General features: G+C 40.1%; 1 protein-coding gene across 3 annotated transcripts in view; it reads right to left on the minus strand.

The window, feature by feature from the left end:
• MTUS2 (microtubule associated scaffold protein 2) overlaps positions 1-26,262 on the minus strand; it is a 256,121-nt gene that overhangs the window by 150,707 nt on the left and 79,152 nt on the right. For all 3 annotated transcript variants that reach the window (XM_015627010.3, XM_015627033.3, XM_015627016.3), the window contains 2 exons: positions 8,286-10,885; positions 1,941-2,181 (listed from right to left, as the gene is read on the minus strand). In XM_015627010.3, the coding sequence (XP_015482496.1) occupies positions 1,941-2,181; positions 8,286-10,574 (2,530 nt within the window). In that variant the 5' untranslated portion in view covers positions 10,575-10,885. The remainder of the gene's footprint in view (positions 1-1,940; positions 2,182-8,285; positions 10,886-26,262) is intronic.

Raw genomic sequence — 26,262 nt, forward strand, 5'->3', positions numbered from 1 at the left:
CCCAAACTTTAGAGATACATGAAAATGTTAAGAAATATAAATTCAGTGGAACAGAATCACAGTAACAGCTCATGCAATTTAAACCAGGACACTTACATATAGAATTCCATGTACTGGCTTTTTTTAAAGGCAGTACTACAAACAAAAAATATGACTGATAGGGTGATCCTATTTGGATTGTAGAATGTCACATAACATAGGAAGATAGTAAATGAATACATGCAAGACAATACATGCTCCCATATGGATTTAAAGTGGCTAAAGAAAAGTCATGTCTGCTAGCATCAATGATGCAAGATAATGTAGATAATGGATAGGTGATGGATGAATAAAAATGAAGTCTGTGTTAATTTCTGAGGTTCAGAAAAAAACATTTCTTTGACAATGGATCCGTTTGCATTTTCTCTCATATCTATCTCCCAAACTGGTTCCTGTAACACAAGGGCTTACCCTACTCATATCCTGAACTCACAGCCTCTTGCAGTTTCATTTAAATGGAAATTACGATCCAATTACTTTCTGCACCTGGATTCCCATGTTCAATGCTGACTGAACTCGAGTCACAGGGCTGAAATGGTATTTACAACCCAGCCTGCAATCTTGGGGAGTCTCAGAAGTAACATACAGCTGAGTTTGGTCAGCTTCTGTTAATAGCATCAGCACAGATAAACTCCAGATGCAGGGCCAGATAGTAAAGGAGACTGGGAAGAGGCACCATATTACAGAGAACCTTGATTTTCTGATAAACCCCAAATCCTGTCAACCTGTATTACTGAGGCTGTCCTCTCAGGGTAAAGTCAAGATGCTCTGGTGCATTTCCATTCTAATTTTTTCTAAATATCTCCTGCTTCTTAGTATGGAGAAATGGATGCTGGGGAGACACAGTAAGAGTTTTCAAATACCTGCAAGGGGGAAAAGACCCCACAACCACTCCAGATGAAAGAAAAAACAAACTGTAACAAAGGGGGTTAGGCAAAACACAAGGGAACACTTTTAACTTGAAAATAGGTAATGCATTGGAGTAGTCCTGCTTTCAGAGGCTCCAAGATCTCATATTGAAGGTTTTTATAAATAGCTTCCCATGAACAGGTTAAATAAGCATACATCAGAAGGAATCCCACCCGGGGCCAAGAGGAGGGATCATATGACCTTAAGACATGAATTAACTTTAGCCCTTATGACCATTTTTAAAAATCTCTGCAATATTCTGGACTGTTAAACAGCTGCTACATTTCACTGGCAATGACCGATTTTCAGTTGTCTCTGAACTTGCTCCTGTTGAAATGTGCAGTTTTTAAACCTCCATGCTTTTGCAGGCTACTAAGGAGTGTCTTGTAGAAGTAATTACTGTCTCTTTCTTGTGATATTTCTCCTTCCAGCTTTTCTTGTGCTTTTCCCTCCCCTGTAATTCTGCCCATGGTCATGCTGAGCTGGGCAGTAGTTAGGAAGATAAAGGTATTAGAAGTGTTGTCTCCAAAGAGGTGTACACCAGGCCTTCAGAGAATCAAGATCTCTGCTGGCACATTTGAACACTGCCCAGGTTTTCAGAGTACAACATGGTGGGAAATGTCAAATCCAGACTGAACAGGGGGTCTTCATGACAGAAGAAAATGTCCCATTATCTTCCCCAGAGCAAATCCAAAGATTTTTCATCATTTACAAGGTGGAGGAAGATTAAGAGGTGAAAAATGAGAATTATTATTGAAAACTATTCTCTTTCTTTGGCAATGACCTGCTAAACAACCTTTGGACAAATCCCAGACTCCCTAGTCAGCCTTGCTGAAGGATAAAAAGATGCACCTCAAAGAGTGCTGTTGGAGCTTTGTAGTATCAGGTCAAAATGTTGCTCATTTTGTGATTTTTTTTGTCTCCAAAAAAAAAAAAAAGGTATCTTAATGGTGACTGGAGTAAAGGGAAAGGAAGGAAAGGTCATTCTTTACCTGAAGCATCAGGATGGTAGAGGCTGGGAGCACTTGTTATTTCTCCTTGCTGATGGAGACAACTCGCTGAGGATCTTTGACTGGCAATGAGAATCCTGCTCTTGGCAGAGGGCAACCTCGACACTGCACCCAGCCCTAACTGTGGCTTCAGGATCATGGCAGAGCGGTAAAAGCTTGGTGGCACCTCATAGTGACTGTACGGTGGAGGGCAAAATTCATCCTTTGCAGGCCTGTCCCCAACCTGCAGAGAAATCAACAACACAGATATTACACAAGAAATCAATAAACCCAGACAACATGGAGCTCCAAATTACTTATAAAGGCTAAATTTCCCAGATTCTTGTGAATCTGGTCTTCAGAGCACTGCAAACTTTCCAAAAGTTATGAACTGCTGTTCAAGGGTATGCATATTACACTCTCAATATGCAACAACAACCAAATAAAGAACTTATGCCTCCCCCAAAAGAAAATGGACAAATGGAAGACCTTCAATTAATGAAAATGAGGGTACTATTAAGTCATGAAAGGTTATATTATTTACAGACGTAGATACACTAAGAGAGTGTGTAAGTGGAATTTTTGTTAAAAGTTATTTAAAATATCCCTGCCCAATTCTGGGAGAAGTTGGTTTTAACTTAGATAGCTAAAAATAAAGCTGGAGGTGTTTTAAGTACATTTTATCAGAGAAACTGTACTGCCAAATAATTTCTGTGACAAAAAAAGAACCCCACAGTATGTTCTCACTGCAAAATGTTCATTGTAATCTGTCCTTCTCTAGTTCCCAGAAAGACAACTGGTTGTGGACGTGAGCACACTTCTCTAACTTATACTTTCAGAGGCCTGTTGAATATTCCAAATCAGAGCTATAAAACCCATCTGCCCATGTGAATTGGAGGAAAAAAAACTATCGGATTTGTAAAGGTAAAACATTTACTATTGATCACAAATAGATGCTGCGTTGTTAAAATCAGTGACAAAAATCTCTCAGTATTTTAATGGGCATTTACTGTAAGAACAGCAGAATGAGTCCCAAGCTGCAAGTATTTCCAGCTCATAGCTGGCTCATAGCACTGAGCTTGCACTCGAGGAATGACCTGGTTTCGTGATTCAGCCCTTGCGTCTTTGTGCATTCAAGCTGGGCTCTGACTCCCACCTTTCTGTTCTGCTTCATGACTCAGGACAAGAGTGCAGAGTTTTCATCTCTCACATTTGCAAATAACAGTTTGCTCTTCTGAGTAGAGTCCAACTTCTTCACCATTTTCTTATAAAATGCAATATCATCATAACGTAGAAAGGACCTATGAATATTTTCTCAGTCATCCCATTTAGGCCATGGGAAAAGAAAAAAAAAGCACAGGAAATAGAAAATGTGAACTAAATTTCTTTAAAAATTAATCAAAAAGTGCCACAGGCTACCTAGGAAGAAATGTAACTGCCAATTAATTAAGTCTGCTGTAAGTTATGATGCATATAATATGCCAAATCAATTTCTATTTAGCAATTATAAGCATTAGAATATGCACTTCAACATTGGCTATAAAAGCTTTGATCCTAGCTCCTTCAAGAGCTTTAATCCTAATTTAGCAAATCTTTAATATGCTAAGAGACAAGATTGGCCTTAAACTATGAAATATAGAATATTTGAGGCCTTTGCACAGGAACTAGGAGGGCAGATGCAACAAACATTGAATTTTATACTTTTGCCCTATATTTTTTCCTCTGTTTGCAGTCCTATTTCCTGCCATTAGATCTTTCTCTTCCCTTTTTTATTGTACTCCTGTGACCTATTTTAAGTTAGGATGCAGTTTTTTGCTGTATAATATGAATGATTCTGTAGGCTTGGACTGCAGATGTTTAGCTTCTTATTTTCAGCTTCTAGACATGAGATTGTTTTTGTGGATAAGCCTCAGTTATCTTCTGTCTCCCTGATAAATTTATTTCTATCAGATTACAATATGCATACTATCATTTCATATTTAAATGAAAGTTAAACACCAGTGCCAAGTATTTCAGAGTTAGGAAAAGAGAAAATCTTTACATATAGAAAATAAGCATTTTTAATAAACTGTGTCTGTTTATTCAAAACTTCTCTCACCCCAATTATTTTTCTTTATTGACAGTATGCTAGGAGTAACAGAGAAAGGCAACAAACATGGACACAAAATCACAAGCATAAGATCTCAAGCTGAGAGAAATGAGAAGGACTTAGAATAGAGTCATTTAGATTGGAAAAGACCCTTAAGATAACCAAGTCCAACTGAACTTGCCCAAATAACTCTCAAGAATTAGATGCTATTTTTTGAAGATCCCAGTTTTGAAGGACATAAACTTGTTATGAAAATAGACTATTTTTTCCTTTCTATTTAACTTTGAGTCCATGAAAGGTAAAATTCAACTGGTCTCAATATAATTGTATAAAATTATTGCCATTTTAAAGTGCTTCAGAAAGATATGGATTAATATGATCCCTGTTAGCACCCTGTACTGGATTTTTGTATGAGGGACTTCTAGGAAATTATCTATTGCAGCCTGACCACCAAGAAGGCCAGCCCAGAGTTTTCTTCTGTGGGACTGTCTCCTCATTACCCACAAACCCATGAATGAATTTGTTAGAATGAGCCAGAAAAGTTTGCAATAAATACTTTGAGAATACAGGAATTTCCGCAGGCTGGGTATTCCTGAGCAGAGCTGGCAGCATGGCCAGCAGGTACAGATGCCCAACGCTTTCCTTCATGTTACTTTGTTTATAACATCATCAAACACTAATGCCTCGAGGAAGAATTTGCTTGTCAAGTGCCTGCTTCAGGCAAGAGTTTGGGAAAAGAGTTGGAAACATCAGTTCAGGCAGTTCAAATAACAGGATCAAGGGGAGAAAATTTTGTTTTCACTATATATAAAACGACTCCCCTAACTCCTTTTTACTTCAGCAGGCTTTTTGTTTCAACAGACTTTATTCCATCCTCTCTGGAGCACAATGATGTCTGTGCTGGGGAACAGACCCAAAGAGGAGGTTGAACAGGGCTGGCACAGTCTTGGTGAGGCAGGCAGGAGAGCTGGTGATCACCAGACCTCCTTACAGGCCCTCACCAGACCAGGGCTCCTGGTAGCAACCATAAAATAGTGAAGAAAGTGGCCAGTGACCACTCTCTGACAGTGCACAGACTGTACCTGTACAGGTAAACTCAGCCTGCACTCCAGGCTGATCCATGCTGGTCCTTGGGAGCAGCCTCTGGGTGAGCACGCTCTGGTAGAGCTGGATCCTGAGCTGGAGCATGCTCCCAGTCCAGCAGTACAGACCACCTCTCCTGAGCCTTGGGGCCATGCCATCCCACTGTTCAGTTCACTAGGACAGCTACAGACTTTGGGTCCCTGGAACTTGATTTGCTCTGTAACTTCCCACAGAGGCAAGAGGGAGAACAAAGAGCCCACAAACACCTGCTGGCACTGACTAGAAGAGGGTGAGGTCCACAATGAGATGGGGAGCCCACGTTGTGATGAAGGATGTGGACAGCAGTGACCTCCTCTGGAAAAGGACTGGTTTTCTTAAGCATTTTGCATTTCCCCTTGAGAAGTTTTCTTTTTTTTTTTTTTTTTTTTTTTTTTTTTTCTTTTTTGATGGAGATGGGCATGAAAGATCTATCTACTCACTCTGCCAAAAGAAAAGCACTGGGGGAGCTGCCAATTCCACAGCAAGGCTGCCCATTCAGAAGTTTTCTTTTTTTTTTTTTCTTTTTTTTTTTTTTTTCTTTTTTGATGGAGATGGGCATGAAAGATCTATCTACTCACTCTGCCAAAAGAAAAGCACTGGGGGAGCTGCCAATTCCACAGCAAGGCTGCCCATTCAGCCTTAACTCCACTCTGCTATGGACCCAACCCCTCAGCACAGCTGGACTGCCTTCATGCTAGAGTTGGGATTTTTGTCTGAGCTGCCCTGAGTGGGCTTTGGCACAGGCAGCTCAAGAAGCCCTGCAGGCTTCCCACTGCACAGAGGCAGCCCTTGAGTCTTTCTCATAGGGCTCTCCAGGCCTTTTCCTGGAGTCTCCTGTCTGAGATGGCATCTTCCTAATTCTTCTATGCCTGGCACCCAGAGGTAATATTTAATTTTTAATTGTTCCTACCACTTAGCTGAACGATGCTTAGATTACAGGTTTGACTCTTAACAGCTATTAACACTGTCACAGCTATATAAGGAGCTACAAAATGCTAATCAAAGCTCTCCAAAGAAAATACTGGATGTGCGAAATAGGTCAGTCCAGTTTTTTCTCTGACCAAGACAGCGGCCATCATGCCACAGTCTCATTGTCTCCAAAACCTCTGAGTCTTCCACACTCTCCCTTCAGCTCAGTGATTTTGATCTATTTCAATGAATCCTAATTGGTTTCTTTTGGATTACAAATCCCTCATCTGCTACTAGCCCATACTGTGCACAGCTGCTCTTTTAAGCATCTGTTCACCTCCATGGACTGATAATTTTCCTTTCTCTGAGCCAAATCAGGCCCATTTGTATTCCTCCAGCTGGCAGGACAACCAGGTTATTGCTTTTAAGGTGGCAGTCCAAGAACGCAGATTCCACCTTCTGCTATCATCTCCTGGCTCCTGGGCTAATGCAAACTCCTAGTGCAAGTTTGTCTTTTTTTTCTCAGCCTCTCCTCCAGTCACTCCAGATTCTCTGAAGAAGCAGCTTGCTTGGGTTCAGATATTCCCCCACTGAAATACCCACCAAAAGTCATATTGGAGGAACAGGGGAAGATGCTTTGTATCCTCTGCAGCCCATAAGTGTCCTGCTTCTAAACCTAGTCTAGAGAAAATCCCACTGCAGACTTGCCACAACCTGAGTTCTTCTTGTGCTAAAAACAGTCCTCAGCAGTGCTCAGAAATCTGTCCTTAGGTCACAGATGTGTCTGCTGAACCTGCCTGATTATCTGAACCCCAATTCTCACAGACACCTGTGGTCTTCAGAGGATCATGCCAACCTAAAAACAGTCAAACAGCCTGTGCAGAGTCTGGGTCATTTTGGCTTTCATTCCATTGCCAAGCATTAAACAGTAATAACCCAACCATTTCCCCTCAACTTACAAGGCAATTGTGAAGATATAATAATGGTGGCTGGAACAGACAATCTCCCAAGTACTTTAGCAATTCATTCGCTGGACATAAAATATAAGGGATAGAGCTGAAAACTGAAGTTAAAGTAAAAAGACAAAAGCAAGCACTGTTCTTTCTGTGTTTGTGATGAGAAATAACTATAATCTTTGCTCACTTCAGAAGGTGTCTGGTAAATACGCCAAAAGGGTCAATCTACACACACACAGTATCATAATTTGGGTATTTGCCAGGTTTTGACTGCCAATACTGCCACTAAATTTATTTCAATGCTGTTTCTTGGATCTATACCATATGTAGAATGAGGTAGGGAGTAAAATAGCCTTAATAACAGCACAAGGCAAAGAGCAAGAAAACATTCCTTTTTTTAAAAGACTCATTCAAATAAAATCACCTTTGTTATCTTTAGTGTTTGTATAAAAAACTTGGCTGTTGAACTACCACAGGTCCCAAGCAGTGGATGCAAGAGCACATGACACAGCTTGCTCTTCCCTGTCCTTTCTCTACCTACCAAGCAAGAGCATCCTTCCTCCACTGTGCTCACCTCCCAGTGGGGATTTTGGGAACCCAAGGCTCCTGCCCAGTTTAGCAAGGCAGAAACACAGTGAGATATCTGGAGCCAGAGGCATCTAGAGGGAATTCCATCACATTTTGGCTGCTCAGGATGGCTTTCCAGAGAAAAGAAATCTTTTTTGAGGTGCACATCAGTGTAAGAAACAGCATTAAATTAGTCAAAACTAAATCTTCTTTTGTATTATATGTATAATCCAAAGAGTTCTGATAGTCCCTAGGTTTCCATACAGCTAAACAGAATGGAATTAGTTTAGACCTCTAGTGCTCTGTCTACAAAATCCTGCCAACTTTCCCATTAGGAAGGAAATGTCTGTATGGGCAAATTATAATCATTTCCCAAAGCTATTCTCTGGGAAGAAAAAAGAAAAAAAAATAATTTATTCAATTTTATTCAAATCAGCATGTATTTTTCTTTCTAAATATCCCTATTTATAATACTAGCAGGTGACCAAGTTTCTGGAAAATACTGGAGGAACACAGTGACAACTTCCAGTAACAGCTAAGATATCACAACAGGGTCACTGCCAGAAACAGTTTATTCCTAATGATCACACATTGTTTTAGGATTTATCTCATTTGAGGTTTGAGAACTAACTCCTGGCATCAGCAAATAAGCAAATGATCACCACTTGGCATACAAAAGCAGCTGTCTAAGCTGCAGAAACTTACCTCCTGCAGAAACTTCTCGCTCATCGGACTGAAGTGATGACCTGGCGGCCTAATTCCTGACACCACTAGTCCAGAACCAAAGAGTCTTGGCTTCTGGAGGTCAGGCTTAAATTTGTCATACAGGATGCTGGTGGGCTTCGCCTCCCCTCCGTTGGACGCCTTCTGTTCCGCAGAGATGGGCACGCTGCACGCGGGGCTGTCGAAGGGCAGCCCTGCTGGCGCAAACAAAGGGTCGAGCTGCTCTATTGAGCGAGGGTTTCTCCTAATGTACGTGATGATTTTAGGTCTCACAGGTTTGGGACGGGGGATGGCAGGTTTTATCTCAATGCCTTCTTCCAGCTTTTCACTGCAGTCACTGTCCACACCAGCCTTTTCTGTGGGGGAGCCCTTGGGGTGGACCAGGATAGGTTTTGGGATGGCGCTGCTGCAAGCAGTCTTGATAGGCACTTTAGGGGATATGTTTAACAACTGTGTGCTGTCAATGGGAGGTAGGACTGAGGAGGGTGACAATTTGTCATCATGAAGTGCATAAAGGTCCTTCAAATTACTGTTTGATAGCGTGGACTGACCATTAACAGCCGGTGTTGCCACCGGGCGCACAGGAGTAGGGACACATAAAAAGACATCAGCCTTTGTTGGAATGTTACAGCTCTCTGGTGTTTCCTCTGGAGGATTTTTCTGTACATTAGCTGTTTCTGTACTTGAAACTGAAACATTTGAGGTTTCCATGTCACTGCTGTGACTGTCAGGTTGTTGGTTTGACACTGTCTCTGCACTGTGCGCTCTGTGATGATCTGAGGGATCAGAAGCAGGCACAACAGCATCCTCGGTGCTTTCTTTTACTAGCATCAGTTTATTCTCATTAACTTTCAAGGGTTTGCTGTCAGGTGGATTAATATCACGTATAAGAGATATCTGTTCACCAACTACTTCAGTGCAACCTGGGTCAACTTCATGCAAATTTTTGTTTTTCCTCAGTGTCACTTTGACGCTGGATTTACTACTGCAGGTGAGTGGAAATATTGTTTCCATTTCCTCATCAGTAAAATATTCCTCATCAGCCTGGCTGGTTGCCCTGCTGTCACTGTCATTGCTTCCTCTCCCTTCTCTGACAGTGATGTTATCATTTTGCAATTTATCATCAGGGTGAGTTACTACCTGGCTTGACAATGGGTCCTCTACTCTATTACAAGTGTCTTGAAAATGGGATACTTGAAATTTTGACATGTCAGACACAGAGTTTTTCTGTTCCTGCACTGCTGTATTTTCAGCTCTTGGACATCCCAGGAACTCTACTAGCATAATTCTCTCTATCTTTTGTGGACACGCATTTTTATATTGTAGAGATGGTGCAGTCCTAAGCTCCAGTTTTTTACTTTTATCACCCTGACCTAATTGTGCTTCTGATTTACTAGCAACCTCATTGAGCTTAACAGCTGAATGTTGAGAATGAGAAGTATGCAGTGTGCTTTCAATGCTAACATTTGGTACATTTTCTGCTTTACTTGTTTTCTTGTTCCCTGAGGTAGATGGTTTGGAATAAAATACAGTATTTTCCTCTGAGGTATTGTCAAGTGGACAAAACACCATCCCAAGAAAATGATCTGTGGATGTTTTTTGGGATTTCTCTGTACTTCCTACCATGTGGTGAGACCTGTCGATGGAGTCCAATGATGCAGAGAGCAGACGTTTACACGACACGCGGCCAACGCCGTCTTTTACAAATGTTTCAGGCTGAGGAGAAAATTTACTTGGTCTTCCCAAAGAAAGCCTTTTTATTCTCTCCACCTCCACAGTCCTGGACATTTTTCCCTTAGGAAAGTTCTGGGTGAAGTCAATATCACCTTTGGAGACAACCTCCAGGCTGGCATCATTTGTGCTACTTTTTAAATTGGACAGACTTTGTCCTCGGCTAATCCTGATATGCCTTGATATATCCTTAGCTTCACTGGTCCTACAATCTTTCCCCATTTCCCTGCCTGTGGTGGAGGGCAGCTTACTTTCCTGTGCACTGGCGTGACAGGTTCGAGAGTCTTTGAAGGTCAGAAGTTTATTCTGGTCTGTAGGCAGATGAGTCACCTTCTCTGTTCCTCCAGAGTATATATTCCCACTCTCATCTGTCAAATCATGTTTCTTAACATCCCCGTCAGTGGTTCTAAGTTTTGTTACAATTTGGTTGGCATTGGTATCCCCAACACTCACTATGCTTTCATTATTGTTTCTTATTTCACTGCGGTTGTCCTGAAGCTGGGAATAACATGACTTGCTTGGAACAAGTGGGGCACTCATTTTGAAGCTTCAGGTGACTGCTTTTTGGTTTTGGCAGTTCTAATTAATGAGAAGGTATTTTTCCCTATCAGGTTAACTTTTATGCATGCTTCAGTTATATATTTAAATTAGAACTGATCAGTAGAAAATTCATCATCAGAAGGCTTGAAGTTTCTTCTCAGAGTCACATTTTTCTGCTGCTCAGTTGTCTGTTGTCTCTCCTGCAGCTTCTGGACCTAGGAAATCTTTATGATGTGCTGTAGAGAGGTTCAACAAAAGCAAAATAGATCTGCCAAGTTCCCTCTGAATGACAGCCAGTTAATCCAGCCAACCTAGGGGAAAAAAAAAACCCAAATACAAATAAAACAAAAAACCCAAACAGATAACATTACAGTGATGTCAGGAATCATGCTAACTAAACCAAAGTTAAAATCAACAGCAGTCCCAGGTGTAATCCCAGCACAGAGTGTTTTCAAAGACTTTAAATGCTGTTTCAGTCACAGCTTTGCTCCCATCAAAGGTTCTTAGTGTAGCACAGATCTCTGACTCAAGAAGTTACACAGGAAAAACTGTCCTTGTTAGAAGAGTGGTTGTTGCTGTTTTTAAGACACATAGGTTTACAACTGGAAACAGACAAAAATAGCCAGGTAAGGGTGGGATCTAGTCTTGAGGGTCTAAGCATTCACATATTGCTTCAACACTTCTTACATCAAGAGTGGCTACTGAAGCATTTAAAGCATCACTGTATAGATTAGCCATAAATAATAAAATTCTAGGTCCACAGAAGTTGTTTATGGGTTTCTCTTCTTGCCTTGTAGAAATCACTGCCATTCTTGTGCTAACACCCCATCTCCTTTGACATTTCTTAGCCAGATCTATAGACTCCAAGAAAGCAAAAGCTGTAGCTGGAAGCCTGCAAAGAAAAAAATGTATTTTTTCTGAGACAGATGAATGTGTGTATTTTTAAGTACAGAGAGAGGATGATATACCAATCCAAATACAGCACATGTCCTTCTGTCTCCCTCACACGTGTGGCTTTGGGAGCCCAGATTTTGTCCTCTATCACTTCCAACAAGATGAAGGTGAGATTTCTGTCTATTTTCCATGCCTAAACTTACTCTCTCTTTCTTGTACCCTGTGTGTTCATACCCTTCATCATAAAGAAACATGGACTCTGGAATTCAAAGCACTTGTGATACTCCCAGCTGTGCTGGGTTTCTAGCCAGGGGCTCACAGGGGCACTAATTAGAAGCGCTGAGTAAGTCCAGTGCTCTGCCTAGAGTACCTGGGTGCCATTCTGGGTCCCTGTTTTCACTGAGAGCATCTTCACACACAGTGTGTAGAAAGACCAGTCTGGTGTGCTTCAGAGACCAGACTGAGTACTCTGGCTTAATGCTGCTAGTACAAATTTATTAACATGAAGGTCAGCCCTGGCTCCTCTCAAACACGGGGCACTGCTCAACCTCAGTAGGTTGCCAGTTGAGACTAACCCCTTAAAGCTGACAATGATGGACTCTGTGCACCCAACATTCCAATTTCATCTCTTCTCGTGAGATCCAGTCTCAGATTAGGGATATCAAAGACTTGAAGAACCCATTACATTCTTACAATAAACATCCATACAATTACTCAAAGATGTTTTCTTTTTTTGCAGAATATTGCCTGCTTAACTTTGTAACGTGTTTTATGACTACCATTACAATAACTACACAGAAAAATGATTCTGTGATTGTAAATAATGCAAGGTTCCATTCTGCCATAGAACATACAGGACTCCTACTTAATCAATATAAAAATATAATCTATTTCCCTGTTAAGGAACACAAACTTTGGAGCTTGGTTCAGTCAATGGGTTGAACATATTGTGATAAACCCATTTGGAAGCAGGATACATGGTTTAGTGTTACATTTGGGACCTCATATTTGATCGTTCTTCTGTAAATAGCTGCTATTTAAGAAGCTTTGGCTTGGATTTTCTGCAAGATAGTTTATTTTAAATGGCACTGTCCAGGCTCAACTTCACTATGCTCTTTGGAGTCAGTGAGATGAAAAGACTCAGCTGTGTCTGGGTTCTGCTGGCTCTTCCTCTATTTTTTATTACTCATATCTCTTGATTGATATTGGCTGACATACACACATCTGAAGTCACTCCCTGCTGTGGAGGAATGCTCTGAGATGAGAGGGATATGAACCTCCTAACTCTTCAGATGCCCTCCTCAGCACAGGAGAAGGGAGTAAGAGGAGTCCCAAGCCTAACAAAGACAACACTACATCACTTAGCAGCATATCACTAGGGACTCTGGACAAGAAATGTATCTGCCATCTTAAAGACTACACTTGGTATATGTAAGGATTTGTATGGATAAAATTTTCTTGATACTGTATAATGTAAAAATATCCCCTCTGAACCACTGGGAGTAGAAAATGAAGTCATAGCTCTCCATGTCACAGCATCTTGGCAAGATGCAATAACTGTATTTGTGAAAACAAAACAAAACAAAAACCCATCACAAACTGAAGTGAACATGCTAGACAGCAGAACAAAATTATATCCACCAGACTATGTTTAGCTATGAATCCCACAGGGAGAAGAAAAGTTCAAGGAGCCAGAAACACAATTAAATACTTCTCTTTAACTCCAGCAGTGTCAGGTTCCTTCTAAGATGTTTATCTCTTATGAGACTCTATTTTAAACCTGAGCCCATTTAATGATGATCTAGGAAAGAAGCCTACAAGAGTTTCTTCCCATCTGATATTGCAGTTCCTCCACTACTCTCCAAGTTACATTTGGCCAGCAGGTCTCACCCTAACCTCTGGAGACATCAGGAAGAAGGAGAAGCTGAGCTGGATGGTTTTTGCCCCAGGACATGCAGCAGGGACTGCATCAGCAGAGCTCCAGTTTGTAAAATAAAACTGTCTGGAAAAAGAAAGCAGCAGACTGCTTCTGAATAACAACAGAGGTGCTTTTTTTGGTTAATCAAGCAGTGTAGAAATATTATTATCCTCAATAGGAATTGAAAAAAGAAAAATGCTGAAGAATTCCACACAATTGGTTGTTTGTTATGTTTTCAATTTGTCACAAAAATAGAACAGCAATAATTATGAAATATGCAAGGGAATTATCAAAACACGTGGACAAATAAAAATGGAAATAAAGAAATTAAATCTGAAACATGTTGAGAATTTTACCTTTTTTTTAAAAATTTCCTAATGAAGGCTGTTATGGCTGCTTAGCCACCCCAGTACTGAGAGTCTAAAACCAGAATTTCTACAGCAAGGTACACTAAAAACATCTGGGTGTTCTGGTAACATTGTTAATGGCTTAGACTGACTGCTCCTTCAGTACAATGTGTATGAGAAGCACCTGAACACTTCATTAACCATCTGCCACTGAACTGATGCCTCTTGCTACTACCGTAAAACAAACCAAACTAAACCCAAACAACAAAAAACAATGGGTTTTTAAATTGCTGGGGCAGAGCCAGCAGCCTGCAAAAGGTCAGCCATAGGCCAGCATCCCCCATAAGCTGCCCATTCCTGCAAGGTAAATGCTCTCAGCCCAATGGGTTACTGGGTTGTGCTTCCCAAAAAATAGGATTATAGAGGCAGGTTGTTCACCTGGAGTAGAGAGGTGTCCAGGTGAACCTCATTGCAGCCTTTTAGAACTAAAAGGGAGTTTACAAAAAGGAGGGGAAATGACTTTTTCCATGAGCAGATATTCATAGGACAAGGAGAAATAGTCTTAAACTAAAAGAAGAGAGATCAGATATTAGGAAGAAATTCTTTACTGTGAGAGTGGTGAGGCACAGGAATAGGTTGCCCAGAGAAATTGTGGATGCTTCATCCTTGGACCTGTGCAAGGTTGGACAGGGCTTTGAAGAACCTGATTTAGTGGAAAGATTTCCTGTCCATGGCAGGGAGTTGGAACTAGAAAATCTTTAAGGCCTTGTTCAACCCAAACCACTCTATGATTCTATGATACATGGAGGGAACCTGTGCACCAGCCCACCTGGCAGTGACTCAGAGAGGAGTCAGAAGGTCTGATGGGGTGTTTGTCCTCACAGAAGGCAGCTACAACTGCTTGATCACAACTCTGTTTGAAGCACAAAGTGAGAAATCTCCAGCCCCTTCCCTCAGAGGCTGTCATGATCAAAAACTCCAAGTTCTTAAACACCTGGAACATACTGGACAAGGGGTGAGCACAAACTCCAGCTCTGCTGCCCTCTGCACAAGCAGCACACATCCAAAGGATGAGAGTCTTGGGTGCATTTCAACACCCAGAGACAAACTCCTGCAGAAAAAGACCCTCGGGAAGAAATCTTGGCCCAGGAGAAAGACACTCCTGTTGTCTGACCAGCACAGTGATGCAGGGAGATGGATGAAAGCAGATGAGGGATATATTTGCATGAGGTGGGAAACAGATGCAGTTTTTACAGTTACTACAGAAAGCTGGCATGAACAGTTGCCTCCTGATATGCATAATTGTCCCAAGAAATGCCACTGGGGAGAACTGGCAAACCAGGCAGAGCCTTGCTGGGGCTCTCTCTGGGAGACAAGATACCACCACACTCAGTGCCAGCACTGCACACTGCCAAGAGCTGAGCCCACAGATGAAACAAACACAGAGCTGGATGGAAAGGAGCTGGGAATATCTCCTTGGGAAGCCCAAATCTTCATGGAGAACTGTTTCTAATGGTGACAGAAGCTGAAAGCTGATACAAGGATATTATTAAAAAAAAAAGCCAATAAACCTTTTGGAGTGGGTAATGTACAATTGGAATTAATTAAAAGTGATGGAAAAGTGCTCACCCAGGCATGCGATAATTTTGTTAATGTGATTTGGAAGGGTGAGAACTAAGGTTTGGATACAGTCCCCAACAGCTTCTATTCATAATGAAGCAGACACAGCTGTTTGAGGAAATTACAGCATAATCTCATCTTTGGCAGATCCTGTGGAAATGTCTCTGTCTGTCATGAAGAGGACAATACTTCAGAGACTACTTTCTGCCTGACAAGCAATTAGAACATAGGCAGAGAAGAGATGATAGCACAAATGTTAAATTTTTACACACTGGAAAGCGGCAGGAAGGCAGTTCTGACTCAAAAGTAAAACTGAAATTATTTGAAGATATTAAAAGCTTTTGTAGAGTGTGGCTCTATTGCATTTCCAGAATTTCAGTGTTTTAGTGTGTTTAATGTCTCTGTAGTCAACAAATGTTAATGATTTAATTATTTACATGATTGCATATTTTATACCTTTATAAGTATAATTATAAAAACTGAATATAGAACAGCTTATGGTTTCATAGGCCAAGGCAATTTTTCTGTTATAGTTTAATTTTTATTCAATTATAAAACATATTTAATTTTATCCAAATAATTAATAAATTCATGCTGGTTTATCAAATGAATTTTATAAAAATTATTATGAACAAAACAGATTTTAAACATTTGCCATATTATTTTCAAAATTTTCTAAATCAAACATTTTCATTTTCTCTCCCAAGTAATATTTCAAGATCAAATTGACTTCATCTTGCCAAGGTCTTCAAATGGCAAATCAGGTGAGACAGAAAGCTTACTTCCCCTACCCAAATCAGTATTTTTATTTTCCTAAGTAAGAGGGTGATAACAAGCCCAATGGAAAACTGGATCTTGCTTTCACTAGACTTAGGATGAGCCATTTCTTTTTGTCTCTCTTCACTGCATTTATTATATATATATATATATATAATATATTTATGTATGTATTTATTTTTATTAGAGAGATTTTTGGTTCAAGTCTTCAGTAATACAATTTCCTTATACAACACACCTGAGATCCCTTGGAAGCAGCACCAATTCCAGTTTGCTGGAAACCACCACCACATGCAACATTCCTGAAAGCACAGCCAAAGGTAAAGGTGTTAAAGCAAGGTTGTCCCCTGACCTTCCCAAAGGAAGGGAGGTGGCAGCACCTGAAACAACAGGACTGAAAAATAAGCTGCCAGCATGAGACCCCAGCCCAGGAATTCACTGTAGCAGCTGGCAGTACCATGATGTGTGATTGGCTTGCAAGTGCAATTTTCCTTTCTGAATGAACTGAAAAAAACCCAAAAGAGATGTTCCATGTTGGAAGCATTTATATATATATATCCTTAATTGCCTATGTATGGCAACTGGAGGATATCAACACAGAGGATGGAGCACAGGGAATGACGGCTTCTCCTTTGGCCGATACCCCTCTTCAGCACTGTTTTGTCTCACAGGCCCTACTGAGGATGAGAAACAACCATGACTACATGCTCCTGGCCACAGAAACCTGCATTTTTGTGGTCTCCCTGGGGAACAGACCCACAATTTTTCCTGCTATGGTAGCAGCAATGGCAATACAATTTTTCTACGGCTTCATAATTTACCTCCAGTTGCGCTGTGGGGATCAGTTTCTTCAATGCAAATTCACCAAAAAACCTTCCCAAATAATGTATATAATTTTCTTTTTTGTAAAAAACTTGTAAATGTATGGGTTTGGTGAGGGCTTTTTTGTCAAAGCTGCATTTTGTAATATAATACTCTAATAATTTATTACCTGTGAGGGCTGAATTCCCAAAGTACATTATATGGAAAGTATCCTGCTGACTGCTATTTTAAAGGACTACAAGATTTGGGATTAAAGATTCTCATTATCAAAACTGACAAATTGTTTTCATTACTAACATCAATCAAGTCTCCACCAGGCATAAGCCTGAATAGTTGTTTTTCAAGACTTCCTTATTTTTACATTTCTACTTGCTTTCAAATGTTCACTGTTGCATAAGACAACAAACACAATCCTATTAATTAGTTATCCCCTAAAGGTAGAAAGCTCTGTCTTAGCAATGGCAACCAGGAGGCTGATTGATAATCACAGCAACTAACCTTTGAACAAATGTCTGATTTTATTTTAATTCCAGATAAGCACACGTGGATAAAGGTATAGCAACAGCTCATACTTTCTGAGGCACACTGCTGTTCGAGGACTTGAAATAGAAACAAACAGCAGAACCTCAGGGAAAGCCACTGTGAAGACGGTATCAGATAAGGGCATCCTGGCTTTTTAAGTAGTATGAGCTGGTAAATCGAGCAAGGCAAGACCTCAGCCCAAGCCCTGTAGATCTTTATTGCCACAGCCATGAGCAAAACACAGGCAGTACAAGAAAAGCTCGAATCAAAAGCCCAAAGGAGAGAAAATTATCACTTATCACCCCAAGGCACCATAGAGCAAATGAAAATGGCAAGAAAGAAAGCAGTAAAGAAGTTTCCTTGAAGAAAAGCTGTAGTCAAGGCAAAAGCTGACTCCTCTCAAACAAGTGCAAACAAATGGAAGAAAAATCAAGTATGACATCAAGTCCATGCTGCCACAGCCCAGCCCATCTGTTACACACTAAGACATTACCCAGGGGTCTTACCCTGGGTAATGTCTTAATCACGAGGCATGGGGACAGCCCTCTGCATGCTTCCTTTTTTGCCCAGATGCCAGCAGGGGCACCAAACATGCCCCTCTGCAACACTGAGCACTCTTGGGCACAGTGCCACTGATGTAAGCAGGAGATTGCAGTGAAGGTGAGAGAGGAACCATCCGCTCCTACTGTTCTCTTTCAGAAGGAAGGGAGCAGCAAAGGAATATTCTTGCCCATCCTTTCTGGTTCCTTTACCTCACAGAGCCCAGCCAGAAACTTACTATGTCCAGCTTTATCCAAAAACATGAACTGCAGTGTATCTTAAAATCTGCAACAGCTGGACAGTGGATGCATGGGGCCCCAAAACGCTGCTTAATTTATTTCTGTGCAGCACAAAATCTTGACTGGAAAAGGGATTGTGAAATGTTTCCAAAATGATTATTGTTTTTTTTGCTAAGACTGCTAAATCTTTCCTGGCTTCCAAAAAACATCTGGGAGACAGAAATAAATAGATTTAGTTGTAACAGTCAAACACGAAAAGAAGTTCATAAATTTGCTTCCTATTGAGCAAAAAACCCAGAAACTCAGAAGCTTTGTCTACTCCAGCAAATTTACCCACTGCTGATAAAGCAGTTACAGCTGGTACTGAACTCAGTTTAACTTCAAGTGTAGCCAAGGGTAAGCTGTCTTTCCACATTGTTTTTTTGAATTCTAGTGAATTCAACGGCAGGTAAATGTGTCAGTTCTTAACTGAATACCCAAATACGAATTTAGAACCCTAATTTTAGATTGCTTGGTTTGCACATTTCAGTTTGAACCACAACCAGTTCTGTAATGCTGTCAAATTTCAGAAATGCTACTGCAGTCAAAGTTTCTAAACATTACTACAATCCATCAGTTAAAACTGAAACAAATGTGAAGCATTATTACAAATTCTGCTCCTTTACTTTAGCTTCAGTAAAAAACATCTTCCATAATTTGATCTATATTTCCAAAATGCCACTGTATTTCCAAAATATAGATCAAACATTGGAGATTTGGAAATCTACATTTCCAAAATGTAGAAAAAAATATGACTTGTGACGACAGACCTAATGGAGGGAAAAAACCCTGTCAATTTGTTTTAAAAAGCAGTGTCAGGATGAAAACTGTGTTAAAACCCAGACTGGGCTCTGGACTAGAATAGCCTGGTTACAGCAGTTACTATCCCCATATAAAGATGGGGATAAAAACACATCTCAATGTGGTTCTATTCACACTTTTACTTTCCTCAGTAAAGTACATGAAGTAGGTTTTCAGGTGTAATTCCAACTATTAGTAAGGTAGGAGGAACATCTACAATAACATATACAATTATTCCATTATTACAAATTCAATTATTCACTCAGGCCACCCCGACTGAGAAGCTGGAATTTCAGATGCCCACCTGCACCACATGTCTGTGGAGGCCAAGGGCTCAGCAAGGGAGAACTGACAAGGGAGTTCTCACCTAAGAGCACAGAAGGCAGAATGCAAAATCTTAGTATTCATAAAGGTGAAGCACAACAAATGCATTACCTGCCTGCTGCTATTGATCCTGAAAGTGTACTACAAGCACTCCACAGCCAACACTGCTCTGTAAACAATTAAATTTGTTTTACTGAAAAAAAATTTGTATATGTTGCCCAAAAACAAATTGTCTGTAAAAAGATTGTGCCCCCATTTTCATAAATGAACAAAAATTTGATTCAGCTACAGCACTCTATCACCATGCATTCCTTAAATGTGTAAATAGAATCAGACTCGTGAACTTAGGGATTGTTTTCCCTATTGTATATTTCAACATCAAATTTATATACAATAAAATTACAGGATTTAATAGCTTTTTGGTTATGTTTATTTTTTTAATGCTGTTAATTAGCACCAAAGTTGTGCCCCAGGCATCTCCTGTACCTACCAGATACAGATCAGCTGAAAAACAGCAAGCTCCCACCTCCTCTGCTCAAAGAGAAAGGGATGTTTCAAGTTCAATGTTTCAACTTGCAGTAGTCCCACTCTCTACTTACCCCAAACATACAATTGTTTTTCCTCCTTCCTGAAGTTGGGAAGAGGTTCAGGCTTTGAAGCATGTGCCAAAGAGCTTTCAAGGCAGACCACTGAAATCAGGTTAAAAAAAAAAAAAAAAATAAAATAAAGTGGGTGCTGTAAAGGAAGCACCTGCAAATTCCCTTCCTTCTTCCTCCAGTTTGGCTGCATCTGCAAACTGAAGGAAGAAGGATGTGGTCTCCTAAGGAACTGCTCAAGACTTTCCAGCTTTGCTGGTGGAGCTGGTTGGGGGATGAGTGCTGGGGGAGGACAAGCTGAATGTGAGTCAGCAGTGTGTCCTTGCAGCAGCAAGGGTAACCATGCACCGGCCTGCTTTAGCCAGAGAGTGGCCAGCAGCTAAAGGAAGTGACCCTTCCCTCTGCTTGGCATGCATGAGACATCTGGAACACTGTGTCCAAGTGTGGATCCTGAAGAGGCTCCAGAGAAGGGCTACCAAGAGGGTTTCAGATATGGGGCATAAAAAGTATGAATATAGGGCCAAGGGCTTGGGGTTGTGTTAGCCTGAAAGGTCAGAGCATGACAGTGACCTAATAGCTTCTTCCCAACTACCTAGAAAGGGGAATAATAGAGAAGATGGAGCCAGACTCACCTCCCAGGTGTTCAGCCAAAGAAAAAGGACCAAAAAGAAAATCAAGCTGCAATAAGGAACCTAAGAGGAATGTAAGGAATGTAAGAGAGGAAAAAATGTAATAACGACAGAGGGGAGGCACTGGTACAGATCAACCAGAGGGGTTATACAGTCTTCGTCCTTGGAGGATTCAAAAGGGTTCTGAGCATCCTGACCTAAAATCAGTCCAGTAGAGAGCATGGCTTGGAGTAGGTGAAGTCAGACAGAAGTCTTTTTTTTTGATCAAATTTTTCCATGATTCTGACAGCAGCAACCTCAAAGGGAGAGAAATTCCTTTGGCAAGGACACACTGCTGGAGATGCCTCTGAACAAGACACAGTGCAGCCTGAAATTATTATTTTTATCTGCAATAAAGTGTATTTTGCCCAAAAAGAGTACCTAGAAAATGTAGCAGCCATTATTTGTTCAGCACTCCAGGAATGGAGAAGAATCACCTATAGTGTAAAGCTACTTTGCAGTTAAAAGCCCCAGTTTTGGGTTAGAAGAAGCAATAATGCTGGAGCCACCAAGGATGTGGCAGAGACAGGGTACCCAAGATTCACCAATGAGTTATAGCAGCTCAGATAAAACTGGCAGGCACAAGTTCTCAGAAAACAGGAGAATGCAATCCTTCTTCATGCCATGATATTTATTTTTAAATCCATTGAGTTTTAGGCTGCCTCCATCTCTCCTGGCCAAGGCATTTCATAGTGTGGCCATGGTTAGATGACATAAAGTAAGGAGACAAAAATTAGTGCAGGTAAATCAGTGCTACTTTGTTAGTGAGTGCATTTTCTGAAACTCAGAGGATCATTCAAAGCACAAGTTTCATAAATCTAAACACTAAACTAGACAATGTAAAAGCACATAGCAATGGCTAGATGTCTCAGGATTCTGCTAACTTCTGTGGGGAAAAAACTGAAGATAAAAATGGTTCCTTACTCTAAATACCTTCTCTGCTGGTAAAAAAAACCTGGTATATGAGTGCTACACTGAGATTCTTTTTCACTCAAAACTGTCAGAGAAACAGGACAAGAATTTCCCTCTGTTTGACAACTGTGACATTTTTAATCAGTGAATTATTAGTACCAGAAAATTATAGCACCTATTTCCTTCATTAAGTTAATTGTCCTTCCAGTGTCATGCAGACAAGAATGGACTCAGTTGCTCAAATTCACCTTGGTGGAGCAAGTAGAAGTTTTAGGCTATTCACTGGCATGGTGGTGTGAGAGAGAAATGGCCTTGGCTCTCTGCAAGTGCTGCTCAGCCATAAAGAAAACATCCCTGAATTATGAATACGGTTTCCAGCACAAATCTGAAACACAGTCCCATATTAGCTGCTGAAAAGAAAAATAACTCTCTTCAAGCCAAAAGCAGCACACAAAATTATGTTAAAACTTCTTTTATTCTACCTGAATCAGCTGCATATTCCTTCAATTAAATCCTATGTTCTATTAGAGTAACAAATTCCAGGTTATGAGGGTAATTACCCACGTTACTGAAACAGAAGTATTTTCTGTCAGGAAAATAAGCAGAAGATCAAAAAGAATTGAAGATATAAGACAGACCATTTCAATCTGTAAGAAGGAGAAAAACTGTACTACAACCAACTCTACCACTTGCAAAATGTGTATCTTAATCTGAATAAGTATGTAATGATGACTGATGAGTAATAGTGCAAGAATGCATAGCTGGACACAGCCAAGCTTTGGTCTGAGCTGCAGCAGGGCAGTCAAACCACCTGCCTTTATGCCCTTCACTTATATGCCATTAAAATACATTTAAAATACCTTTTTGCCCTTCACTTATATACCATTAACTACAGGACTGGTCTTCAAAACAGAGAACTTTCCTATGATGCCAGTACAGCATTATCTACTTTTAGGAAGTCTGTGGGACTGTGTCTTTCATTTTCCCAAAGTAATGAAGCCTCAGTGATCCAAAGTTGCAATATTTTTTCTTTATTAGTTACTTCAGCACCTAGGAAAAAAAATTCTAAGTAAAATATCTGCTGTTGGCTTCCTTCAACCTCATAATCCACAGTGCACCAGTAGCCAAGTAGTCAGTAATATTCACTCATTGTCTCCTTAACTGGAAAGATATTGTTGCTGTTTGGAAACAGTTATCAAAGAAGACAGCACTGGATAGCAGCAGACAATAATTTACCTACATGCTCTCAAGGAACTACAGAAGGAATGTATATGGACTGTATTTTCAAATTCATTCTGAGTACTTTTAATATACGTAAGAGTTGTGTGGAGTGTTAGGCAGATCTCAATACAACCCTCAGAAGTAGAAATGTTACACTAATGGGAAAACTAAGAGTGCTTTTCCTTGAAACTGCCGAGATCTGCACCTCACGTACAGCTCTGAGCATGTCAATGTTTCAGTAAGAAATTGCAGGTCAAGAAAAACGCAAGATGAATGCTCAGTAGGATAGCAGTATTCCATAATTAACCTCTGTGTGAAAGGTAGTTCATCAAACATTGTACTTAAATTTCACAAGGAGACATGGAAATACTATTAAATGTTTTTTAAGAACATTTTAGACAAATCTTAGAAATTATGTGATTCCAGATTATTTTGCCTTGAAGAAAAGGAATGGATAATGTGACCTCCCTCCCAATCTTATTCTGGAACTTATCTGTGAAACTTCGAGAAAAAGCAATAAAAGAAACTAATATATGCAACATGGGTAAATAACTATGGGAACTGTAAACCCCTGTCCAGCAAATGCTTCAATACACACTGAACTTTATTATCTTAAGTCATCTTACAGATGTCAAGGGGATGACTCAGAGCAGTAAAATTATGGACATGCCACAGTGTTTGCACTGTGAGTACAATAACTCTCACTTCTGTAAAGCATGAAGAAAGACAACTGTTCACACTTCTATGCTGCCTCTTTGAGAGCTTCCAAATAAAAATAATTAATGTCTGGAAACTTCTGGCTAGAGAAGAGCTCTGGTAGTTTGTACAAGAAACAGTTGTAGGATTCTGGACATAGAAAAAGTGATGGGGCAATGAATCAGTGAGTTTGTAATGTGTTCATACATTCATTTGGAGGGTATGGAGATGGAATAAGAATGATCTAGTGTCATTAGTTCCCACTTTTGCAGTCAGGATGTCTTGACACCAAATGTTTTAGGATACTGGCACATTCTTACCACGATTTATGAAGAAACTATAATATTATCAGTCTTCAAGTGTTTTTGGTCAATATTACAGGGCACTTTTATACAGCTAACAAGTGGATGAGTCAATGATGATCTGCAGATATAAATCCAAACATACACCAATTTCATGGGGGGTGGGATCTCTGAGAGCTGGTCTGTCTCTGGCCAAAGCACAGATAGTAGGCATGATCCCTAGACAGAGCACTAGAGATCCTCTTGGAACATTTACACAAAAGGGAATGAAAAAGGCTGTTAAGTCACACCTGGTTTGTCTTTACTGGACTAATATGCATTATGTCAGATAACCACCTTAATAGCTTTGATACAATTGGTTGAGGGTTGGATCTGAAAAAGAAATAGTAGTTAAGCTGGTCTAACACACACTACTCCTAAACTAACACTATTAGTGGTAATAGAAAGAAAATGAGGAAAGGAAAATTAAAGTGAAATTAACATTTCTCCTGCTGTGACTCACTCCTGCACCACGAGCTGTACTAGGGGCATTTTTACTGCCTCCAAATGGCGCAGGACCAAACCTATTGCTGTAATCACTAAAAAGTGATTAAAAGAGAGTACTGAAAAATAAACACCATGAAACTGTTGTCCTCATGCTACAAAATGGATTATATATGGAGCTTGTTCATCTAGTCTCATTGTTTACTTACAGTAACTTACACAGGGCAATAAGGGAATATAAATATCCAAAAGCACAACGTAGGAATGAAAATATCCCCTGGCCAGGAGTAACAATAAAGAAGCAGGGTGCCTCTTGGGTATTCCACTCTTCTGAAAGTGATGCCTTCTTGAAACTTTTCAAGAAAGTTTCCACTGGTTAACTGACAATGATGGCAGCAAATACACTACAGAAACTGCAAGAGTGCCTTTTTAATAAATGTGTGGTTTGCCTTCTTTTATTTGGCAAAGTGTCTAAATACCGTTGTGGCATTATGTTAAACCATCTCACAAAATACTCAATCAGCTGATATGCCATTGCTGGGCTTGAAAAAACATAAAGAAGACCTATTTATAAATAGCTTCTCTGTGTTCAGTGTTTTGGGTTTTTTACTCTTTCAAGGGAGGCAGGCTGTTGCCAAAAACTACATGCCAGTATCGCTTGGCAAACTTTCTGTAGCATTATCTGATCTGCAGAGACATTAAATGTGTACTGAAAATACATATTCAACAACTTATTAGAAGGTGGAATTTGTGGCCTATTACACAAATACATATACAGTTGATAAGACATAATGGAACAGCTGTAGTGGAGATATTTCCCCATAATTCACTCAATGCAAGCAACGTACATGCAGCTGACATCTTACTGAAAAATCTTGGAAAGCCTGCTGACAGAAGTGGGTGTGCACAAACATTAGCTATGCTGCCATTCTCATATACCTTTGTCCTCCTTTGCTTTTTTTGCACTCAAAAGCTGCATCTCACACTAACTATAGGCTGCATTTTATGTAGGAACTTTATCATCTGAATCACTATACACCAGATAATTTTAGAAGTAGGGAACAGCCATGTGACAGGTTTTCTTCCCTTGTTTGCATATAAGGTTTCAATAACTAAAATAAGTTTTCACAAATGACACACTAGATGGTAAATTTCAGTCTAGATGTAGGTTTTTTTTAATGAATGAAAAGAAACCATTTACAGAAGGATTTTTTTAGGACTGGAGGGCTTTTTGAAAAACAGTGATAGACTCTTTACTGTACAACAGCAGTGGGCATTGTCATAATGCAAACGCAGGATGCTGCAAGCTGTGGGGACACTTCTGCAGATTTTAAATCCATGCAAAACCTACCCAAGACCTTAATTACTTCCTCTGTAATGCATGTATACCTAATCATGTTTCAACTTTCATCTTCTCTCCTTACTCTCACATAGTCTTGACATCTAATGTTCTGTTCAAACTACAAGCATGCAGAAAATTCTTTTATCTTATCCTTGGGGAAAGTGCAAAGCATCAACTAGAGGTAACAAAGTCTCTGCAATATCTATCCTCTTTATTAACTGAGAAATGCCAGCCAGTTTCATATGTTGCAGGAGTAGGCAAAAAATCTAGTGGTGTGAGTGCATAAGAAGTCAGATGGTGTCTCTGATCCATTTTCTGCTATGTGATCTGTGCTCCTATCATAGACATGAAAGCAAAGAAACTGGCAGCAACTGAAACTCAATCAAAATTTTTCTGCACTTTGGTCTTACTGCACACACTTAAATTTTTAGGATGTTCTTTAAAGTTACATGATTTAGCAAGGACATTTTCTGCTAAAACACAAGGCTTGCAAAAACAACGACAAGCCACAAGAAACAGATTTCAGAACTGGCAGGTTACACGTGTTAGGGCATTATTGATTTTGATTCTGTGAATTGATTTTTAGGATGAAGGGAATATTAGATCACAGAGACCATAGTATTTG

Source organism: Parus major, chromosome 1 (assembly GCF_001522545.3).
Source record: "Parus major isolate Abel chromosome 1, Parus_major1.1, whole genome shotgun sequence".
Lineage (NCBI taxonomy): Eukaryota > Metazoa > Chordata > Aves > Passeriformes > Paridae > Parus > Parus major.